The 10,140-nt window shown below is 42.4% G+C and overlaps 2 protein-coding genes across 2 annotated transcripts; both read right to left on the bottom strand.

The window, feature by feature from the left end:
- Positions 1–1,989: 1,989 nt before the first annotated feature.
- LOC105692276 lies at positions 1,990–3,214 on the bottom strand. The gene is made up of 2 exons (XM_012411355.2): positions 2,569–3,214; positions 1,990–2,421 (listed from the first exon to the last, which is right to left on the bottom strand). The coding sequence occupies exons 1-2, from the start codon at positions 2,780–2,782 to the stop codon at positions 2,303–2,305; spliced, it is 333 nt and encodes a 110-aa protein (XP_012266778.2). The 5' UTR covers positions 2,783–3,214; the 3' UTR covers positions 1,990–2,302.
- A 3,854-nt stretch (positions 3,215–7,068) lies between these two features.
- On the bottom strand, positions 7,069–9,672 carry LOC110117384 (trypsin 3A1-like). Its single transcript, XM_048650671.1, has 4 exons — positions 9,586–9,672; positions 9,101–9,192; positions 8,606–8,783; positions 7,069–8,076 (listed from the first exon to the last, which is right to left on the bottom strand). The coding sequence occupies exons 1-4, from the start codon at positions 9,670–9,672 to the stop codon at positions 7,678–7,680; spliced, it is 756 nt and encodes a 251-aa protein (XP_048506628.1). The 3' UTR covers positions 7,069–7,677.
- Between the last annotated feature and the right edge of the window lie 468 nt (positions 9,673–10,140).

Here is a 10,140-nt window from a genome sequence, read left to right as displayed (position 1 = left end):
GAACGCGCGAAGAAAGGAAAATAGATCGGATTCCGAGTCACGAGAACTGAACGAAAAACGAAAATAATTCAATCGTCCGATGTTCGCGTTCGCGCGTCACACGTTTCGCCGGATTCAAAACGAAGTTAATTCGTGTAATCTTTCGTAATTATACCGCTATCCTGCAGTTTGTGCACCCGCATTACGTCCGCGGGTTTAAAACGAAACGACGAGTTACATAGGAATCTCGGAAAACGCGACACTGTTAAATAGCGAAATTCGTTGGCGAAAAAAAATTTCGCTGTTACAACGCGGGTTAAAAAATGAGCGTGCGAAAAAAATTTGGCGTTTCGAGTTTAGGTGAAAAAAAAAGGAGAAAATGTTATACAAAAAATAACAACGATATAACACGTTACGTTACATGTATACGTAACGTGTCTCCGCATCGCGTGTGTAATGATTTATGACAACAGCTTATTCCGCCCGTCAAAAGGCGGCTCGGAGCGTCGCCCTGATAAATTTATTACCTGAAATCTGATCGCGTTGACTTTGCAGACGCTCGCGGGCTATTAGTTAATCGATTGACCGACGCAAGCACATTATCCCACACTGTCTCGGTGGCCGCGAACGTCTGGAGACTGTCAGACACCTGCAACTTGCCTCGGCCAACCAAACTGCAGGGTGAGAGTCTCGCCGTGTGCCGCAGGATCGTGTGTTGTGTTGTCACCGAGCAAACTGATCAGAAATTAATTAAATTCCGTTCGTCTAGCTGCAGCCATTAGTGAGCTCCCATTTGGTTTCGATACCACCTCGCAACGGACCCCGTTATCTTCGGAAACTAAAACCACCGCTGCGTCTGACTCGCCCTTATTATAGCAGATAATTCTCATTGTCTGTATGATCGACAACCTTGTTGTTGTTATTATATTTACGATCGGACGAATTCAAATAGCGACAGTTGAGATCGATTGCCATGAGAAAATTTCTATTGAAAATGAGAAAAGTAAAAAAATATTAACAGTCAGACATGAGACACGAAGGTATTACACGTGTATATCGGGTACACGATCGCAGTTGAAGTTACTTATTTCCTCTACGTGAGCGAGTACTGATCTCCTACCGCAGGAAATATCTCCGGCTACTTACGACCCCCGAGGAAAAAGGATTGTTGTTCTACTTTATAAAGCAGCGAGCGCCAACCGAGCCGGGGAGTTTTAAGGAGAGGGAAATATAGAAGAACTGATTATGGAGTCACTCTTTGCCATTGGTCGGATGGTTTTATTCAAGCTCACCTATATACTATACCTATAGCGAAAGACTTCAGTTCCGAGCCATTAATAGCAGGGTTGAAACAAAAGAGAGAGTTCGGAGTTCTTTTCTTACGATGAAACAAAGCCATTGACGACAAATTAGCAAAAAGATTCGGACGATCGGGCGTTCGTGAAATTCGGCTGAACTTTTTCACTTCAATTTTACGCGGAGCAGAAACTCTCTCCGCGCGGCGCAATAATCAATCAATCCCCGTAGTCAGGGTTACTTAACGTCGAGATAAAATATCCCCTCCAAACGAGACTCGAATATCAATTGTGGTGCTAATTTTCTGCCAATCCCTAAACGATATATGCTCCCTCGTTTTATACCAATCTTTTTTTTTTTTTTTTACTCCCCTCAGCTACGATTCGACTCTCTCGCTGTTTGCATATATAGGTTCGAGAAATCGAATATCGATTTCAATACGAGTACACACCTTATTACACGGTTGAAATAAGTTTTTCCCCATTATGTCATTGTAGTCGGCGATTTTTTGCCGGTTTTTTTTTCTTTCTCTCTCTCCCTTTTCCCCCAAATTTTCCTTCAACGTTTTTCCTCGAAGCCGCGGTCTTCTCGGATATCGAAATTGAGTTCGGTTATCGTGGATTCTGATTATAAAACGATTGTCGTAAACGTACCTAGAACGACTTACATCGGGCGTACAGAAGTGATCGATAAAAAAAATTGAACAATAATTTATTTAACGGGGGAAACTTTCATTTTATTCAGTTGCATATACATCACAGATCAGAAAATCGCAGGGGAGAATATAACGGAGAAATTCGTCGCTACCGACACGACGATTCAGTTTTCGCTCAGATTCGGTAGTCGTGTTATATTTTTATCGAACAATTAGGCCTTCGAAACCTTCAGCCATCCAGACGCCTGATCGAAAAAATCTTCGTCTGAAGCGCATGCTGAAATATTCGCGGCACGTTGTCATCTCGGCGTCGAATAGTTTTATGTCTTCCATTCGAAGGGAGCGTCGAAGGTCCGATGTCACGTCTTGTCGCTAATCGTCTACATCGTACTCGTCGCAATCGTACTCGTCAAACGACCTCGGATTGCGGTAAGGAGACGAAGAATCCGACGCCGATTCGGAATTCGGAAAGAGCGCCAAGCCGATCATACCTGTTAAAACACCGAGAGAAACAACAGTGATGAGTTTTAAAAATTTTCGATTTTTCGAAATCAAAATGATCGGCTCAAAATCAAGAATGAATCTTGGAGGAGGTCGGATGTCGCGAGTTGAGACGATGAAACCGCGACGATATCTACCTTTGATTCTGCTAACGAAGGACTCGCTCCTGCAGCTCGGTTTTTTCGAGTTCGATTTAATGTGTCCTTCAACTGTCTTGTATATTTGCATTCCTAATGGGATGGCGAGGATTATCGTAAAGTATAATATGCCAAGAAGAACTGGGAGACAAAGTGCTCGTTCGACTTCGTCCAATATCAGATTGGCGTTCTCCGACAAAATCTCGTTACACATTTCGGCTTGTTCGATTCGAGAAGTTATGAACGGTTCGAAAATATTCTAACGAGGGGGTTGTATATCTCCGGCGGGATACGATTTTTCACTTTCTTAAACGTACGGTCACTGAATCAGGGATATAGAATTCACGAGGCTCGTTGAAAAAAGAACGAAGTACGAACTCTGAGGAACCAGCTGCGGTACGTCACACTTCTGTTTGTGGCTTATTTTTTCATGTCGTCGTTCAAGATCTTCGAGAATGATTTCGCTGAATGTGCGTAATATTTGCGATTCGGAATGGTGATAAGTTTTTGTAATGAACTGTAAATTTTGAGTGGCAAATTGGCCGAAAGGGGATTGTCAGTTGTGAATTTTCAACGTTTTAACGAAGGTGGACTTGTCAATTTTGAGAGATGAGCATCGCCAAATTAACAAACGGTCATCGTTTTTACGACGTCACTTTTTTCCGAAAACTTGATCTCGCTTCTTCGGGGAATTTCCATTTTCCAACGGTACCCACTCGCATGCACGTTTGCTGTATTCCTTTATAAACCCGGCGCATTCGAATAAGTTCAATAGTGGTCAGTTCACGTTGACCTTCCCAAATACATAGCAGTCTCCCTGTTGGTTTCCTTAACCACTATTCGCTGGCCGATTTTACGGGGAAACTACATAGAAGTCGGATTACGTCGTTCTATAGCCAAGGGGTTTTCTGTACCTAGCAGTCGAACAACGATGAAGAAGATTTGGACCAGCAAAGTCAATAATCCGAGAGGCAGTGACCCTCAAATTTAAGTGCAGACGAAGGGGAACATCGCTGGAAGGACGGATAAGACGAGTGAAGGTTGGGCGATTTTTTTTTTCTTTTTTTCTTTTTTTTTCTCTTCCCCGCGCGAAAGCGAGAAAAGTATTTTTTACCCGGGTCTTGCTACCGATGCAGCAGAGACGTTGGAAAATGATCAATCGGGAAGAAGTTTAAATTGAATCCCCTCCGTTTCAAGGCCGAGGGAAATGCTTTGCTTCTTCCTTTTTTCCCTTGCCTCGCACTTTAAATTCCCCCGGGGAATCGATCAGGACTATACCGTGAAACGTATACATATATACGTTGTAGTTACATAAAGTCTTTGCTTTCGTAATCATTCGCGGAGTCATGGAGAAGGACCTGAATTTAATTGTCCGAAAGCACTCGGAATCAATTATTATTTATTCAAAGATTCCTGGTGATTAGCAACGGTAAGTGTGAAGTAGTTTTCACCCCTGCTTTGAGGTCTGTAGACGGAAATACCGAATCGATTTCTTACGTAATTGTGAATCGAAAAGTAAAAGTTGATGCAAGTTCTTCGAGAGATTAAATCTTAGCTATCGCTAGTCTTAGTTTTTCGGTGAAATTAATGAAAAAAAATATCCGCGAATCCCCTGGAGTCCTTCCGGAAAATATGAATCTCGTAGTCAGCGGTACCATTTCTGTTTTGTGCGCAATTGTGATTTTTTACACCACCACGCGATATTTTTAAACTCGCCCACGAGATAATGGGCATATCTAATTTAAATCCTCACCAATTATTAAAAGCTGGTAAACTTCATCTTCCTGTTACGATTCAACCGGATTTAATTCTCGTTAATTATTTACACTCGCTCTTTAAACGAATATTTCGAAACGAAGTTAGATTTTAGTTAAATTTCATCACAGACCTGGGGAGAGGTACGGTGGGCGTCTTCTATCTTTGTTCTTCCTGCATTGATCTCGACGGTTTAAGTCGGTCCGGAGTCGACGCCTGGCGTCGTCGTCCTAACGGAAGCGGCATGGCATTGGAAAGCTCCCAGTTCCCGCGAAATAGACGTGCGATGCTTTCCGAATTAGTAGGACACTAGTCCAATTTATAACGCGATAAAACCAGCCCCGCCCTGGCTAAAGAAAAAAACGTTTCTCGGGCGAATTCATATACCTGAAACCTTTTGCGTTTCTGGATCTTAGACGTAATTGCAAAGCATTCCCGCGTAAGTCGCGATCGGTGACTTGAAAACCAACAAAATTCCTGGTGCAATAATCGTTTGAAACTTTCTTCAGTTTTACTCTTTCCTCTGATCGCAATTAAAAGTTTTATACGAACGGAGTCGACGACCTTTCGAACACACCATACTCGGGATTTAAATTAACAACCACATAGTTCTAGATTGTTCCCGTTCATATAGTTTGCATGCACAGTCGCGGCATCTCCATATACGTGTACATAATATATCGGATTTTGATCATAGAATAATTAAGGCTGTTTTTGCTCATAGCAACCCTTGTTCCGCCGGCTAATAACTGTTAACCTCCTTCATATACCCCTTGGAGCGATATAGCGGAGTGATCCTCGGAAATAAGAGGCAAAAGAGCTGAATTCAGGACCCATCTCATAGGGTCCTGCCAGGTTTTACTCGAAGGAGTAAACTTTAGGTACGATTATTTCTCCGAGTCTGGGCCAGGGACATGGATATGAATAGAGCAAACGGCTCCCCGATCCAGTCTTCTCACCCCTTGGACAGCAAGAAGTGTGATAAAACATCCCCTAACAACTCATACCTATATATAGAACGCGTGAGAACGGAAGCTCGCCTACATGTCTTCTCGGACTGGAGCCAAATGTGTGGCGTTCCATCAATCACGCAGTGACGGAGCTCGGTTAAATGATTGTTTTTTGAATGGTTTCTACCCTCGCGTGACAATTTCGCGAGGCCATGGATTACGCGATACAAAAGCCCTCGGCTACTGACGATCGTTCTCTAATTTATTATACGAATTGAAAATCAACATCCGTTGCGAAAATGTTAGGTTCCGATAAAAGCGGCGTCTCCGTTATTCCAGGCGTTCCGGTGATCCATAATATCCAGGACTCCGATCGCAGCCTATACGAAAGCTCGCATCGGTCTCCGTTAACTTGAAAGTCGCGCTAGAACTCGCGAAATATTTTCCGGACGTCGATGCGGTGAAAAAGTATATCCTCGGTAGACGCGGTCCGATGACCTCGATAGGATTATCCCAGGTCACGGGTTTCGTTGTCGCAAACTCGCTGGATCAAGACAACGACCGGCTGATTTTGCACTTTTTTTCGGGGGCTACAACGCGAATAACTCTCGAAACGGTTTTTTCGTCTTCATTTGAAATCTAGCTCTTTAAACTATATTTATCTGACCATGAGTATAAGATAAGTCATATTGCATATGTGGTCCTTTTTCATTCGCCGTCTCTTTACTTTTTCTTTCGCTTAACTAAGCCCCCTGATCTGGGAAAATGGGCGGTGTACGTGGTATAAAATAGAAATAAAAACACGACCAAGGAAAAACAAACAAAGAATGCACCGGCACGTTTTTCTCGGGTGTTAAGCTGGATCAAGCCCCCCGCCCCTAATGTACTGCATCGAAGTTCGGTCGCATTCCACCCTATCGTATTTCGTGGAGGTAAAAAGCGAACTGTGACCCGAAAGTCTCGTTAAACTGGGAATAGGGCACGTGACTCTCGGGGAATAATCTAGATCGTAGAATCAGAGAGCGCTGCTATTTTCCCGGAGGAGACCATTACTTTGCACTTCAACCTGGCAATCTAGAACGAAAACATATATCGCCTGGAACGCACGGTGCGCGCTACCGTAAATGTTAAGGTAGGTGGTACTGCTGCAGCGTTAGAGAAGAACCGGCGTTTAGACTGGCCCCGTAACAAAGCTGTCAATTCAAAGCCAATTTCGAGCAAGCGGCTCAAGTGGTTTAATTAGACGAGTCGTGGTTCATAATTAGTCGACTCGCTCAGTTCTTACACCTCGCGTTTTAACAAGCCATTTGACTCCCTTAACAGTCAATTAGCTCTGTATCCGAGAACCGTGTAATTCCTACCATTCAACGTTAAACAATTAGACACTCGATTATAGGTAATATGTATGTACTTTGCGTCTCGAGGGCGATCCTCACCCGTCGCGAGACTGGCCGGGACCGTCCATTAATAATTTACACCTAATTCGTTTAGACTGCATCAGCGTAATTCCAACTTTGCTGATTATGCGGTCGAGAAGATCCATCATCGTGCGAAGTAACGGTGCTCCTCGTCGACCTCCAATTATTTTTGGAAACTAACTCCGAGATCTCGAAGACGTACGACAACGACGAAACGAAATTCGGATGGCAGTTAAACCCGCAGATACCCCATCCATACATGGAGCAGCTCGAGTTCAGCTGGACACGGAACACGATCAGAATTCTCGTGAGTTTCCATTTGAAGACGTGCTCACTGGGAATTCGTAATTCGGTTTAAGACAAATCCTGAAAACCACCCATGCGCGGTACCTGGGCTTTGGAATTGTCCGAAAATAGTGAATTTCGAAAATTATTGAAGACGCCCATTTAAACATTTAGAAATGAGATCGAAAGCCAGCATCTCTGATTCTGGCCATAACTGTCTCAGATCCCGAATTCCGTGTTTGAGGAGGAATACACCGACTTGGCGTAATCGATACGTCTAGTATTCCATGGCGAATTCTGCCATCCTGCAATCTGGCCGCGCCGCTGATGATTGACGAAAACGGAATATACCCAAGAAAAAGAGGAGGGCAATCAAAGTTCAGAGGTATCCCATCATATTTTTCTTGGAAATTCTCTCTGCTGTCTGTTGATTGCTGTCGTCTACCTTCAACTCTCCGAACGTCTATTTTGAACTCTCAAAGATTGATTATGGTATAAATTTCCCCATCGATTGTTCACCCAGCACCGCTAGTTTTTATTTTCCAAGCATCAAACACCGCAGACGCGTCGCCATCGCCTTCCTCAAACAACTGATTTCATCACGTCTCGGATCGGCTCAATTCCACGTTCATATAATAACTTTCTCATGAAGAAGAATCGCACGCAAATATAAACGTTCCTAACAATTTTTTCGATCGTAATTACACGTAGAGAAGAATCAATCCAAAGATAACTATAATTTGAAATAGCGTAGAATGATTCGGCGCATTGTTTCTTGCCAGAGTAATGCTGTTGATCCAATCCAAGTAGAAATCAACTCTGCTATATACACCAGGTGATCTTTTATTCCCGCAGCCTCTGCCCCATGAAACTACACCGACTTGCACGCTGTCGCATAAAATTGGACCACCGCTATCACCCTGGTGAAAAGCAGATAAAGAAAAGTCTTCCAAATTAGTCATTTCTGTAGCCCATTGCGATGAAAAAACAAAACGCCCATAATACCTGGCAGCTGTCGACACCGCCCTCGTCAAACCCTGCGCATAGTTGACTGTCTTCTCTGACGATCGCGTGAACTTGGTATCCACATTTTTCCACCCCTACTAACGATACTTCAGTTTTTCGCAATGCGTGACCGTAACCGACCTGATAACGCATTGTGAGTTATTGATATATTTGAGATCCTTCTCGATCATTTTAAACAAATTAATTACGAAATTTGGGGTACACCATTCTGCCCCGCTACCCCATATTGCCCCACGTTCCCCTATATGAAAAATACGTGCATACGATCAGGAACAATCATTATTATTACGTACCTCGGATCCCGCCTTGAGCCTCCCCCATCCCACGACGGTACAGATGGGGAATTTAGTTCGAGCAAGCGTATTGTCAATCGAATTTGGTATGGGAGATGGATACACAAATCGGGTTATCGTAAAGGGATCTGTGAGCTTGGAGCGAGTCAACCATGAAACAGAGTAAGGAATGGGATTTGTGTTTCGGCATCAGTCATATCGTAAATACATGGGATTAACTTAGCAAAAAATGCTTGCCATTGAAGCAGATTGAAATTAGTTAAATGGCTGTAGGCATCGGACGAAGTAGTTTGATATCGAGCAGTCTTACTTCGTAGAGACCAATGTCGTGGTGCATAGTTCGTGGATTATATGAGGGATGAGGTATCACTCGGTTTATCATTTTTATCTGTATTGTACTACCGTAAAGGCCTTTAACGCCACTCGCACCGGCCACCGCCACAAAAACTAACGGATTTAGAGACCTCAATTTCCCACCTCGGGATTTTCTAGAAGATGAAGCAAAGCATTTGTATTACGAGATCCAACCATCCTAAAGTTAGTGAAATAAAGACATCGACCAAATCTCATTCTTTGCAGAGGAACAATTTTTGTACTTTTTCCATCGTATGAGAAAATTTTACTGATGTATCTCTTGTATCCTGTGTGACGTATAATTGTAGGAATACTAACAATGAGTATTTTCTAGTAACTCTTTTGCTGTAACCCGAACGGCTATGACACGAGGATGGGAATACCTATACTATAAAGCGTAAATTTCCAGACAAAGATTATGGGGTATTTGTTTGAATGGGGGGAAACTTACGAAACCATACAATGCGCTGCCGACAGGACGAATTTCGGCAAAATATAACTCCCACCGCATAAATGACGTTGATATCGTCTTTGTATGGAAACCTGAACGGATAATGCATATTAATATCGTTGCGGGGTTACATCTGCATACCTATTTACCATATGAAAACGGTTCTTGCTATTATACCGCGCTTACTTCGCAGTTTCCTACAATACACCCGTATGATAGCTGATGTCAGTATGACCGCTAGTTACAAATTGAATACATATGTACTGCGTGCCTTTTAGTTTCACAAAAAATATGGCGAGCTATCCTCGATATTTTGCAAAATATATGAGAAATGATTGCAACATTCCAAAAATTAGAATTCACTTCCCCTTGGCTCGACACAGGTTTACGAATTTACGAACGAGTTTGTGGATGATACAGATGATCTCTAAGGTTAAGACTTGTCACTGAAATAATCTATAGATTCATAATGAACGTGTGCATACCACAAAAGGAAAATCTTCTATGCTGGTTGGTTTCCCTCCCACAATACGAAAATCTAATCCTTGGATAGCTGTGATGTTCGATTGCATTGGTTTCGAATTAATATACGAAATAAAATCGCACAGATACATAACGATTAAGAAACATCTCGTATATTTCATAGTTCAACTTAATAGATAAATAAATTACGCTGTTACGAGTACGTCTTGAAAATATTATTGCGGTTAAGGTAAAACTGCGGTGCGGAATTCGAAGATTTATTCTCAAGGTTTTTGGTGTAAAAAATTAGTTGTCGAAAATATCGATTGAAGTAATGTGCGAAGTACCTGTCGGAACGACTCGCAATTATATATTTCATGAAAAATTCCTGAAACAAAAAATTCCAATTTTTCCCGAATTGTCGAACTGATGGAAAGAAATTTATTACTGCATTAAACGATTTAGTATGACGAACTATGCTCAGTTTTTCACAAACCCGACGATTTAAAAATCGCGCGAACGACATATGCTATGTTAAATGGTATTGATGTTGATTCAAGGATTGGTAATAAATACAT

This window comes from Athalia rosae, chromosome 2, assembly GCF_917208135.1.
Source record: "Athalia rosae chromosome 2, iyAthRosa1.1, whole genome shotgun sequence".
Lineage (NCBI taxonomy): Eukaryota > Metazoa > Arthropoda > Insecta > Hymenoptera > Athaliidae > Athalia > Athalia rosae.
Note: the sequence above shows the minus strand (reverse complement) of the source record. Positions and strands in the feature narration are given on the sequence as shown.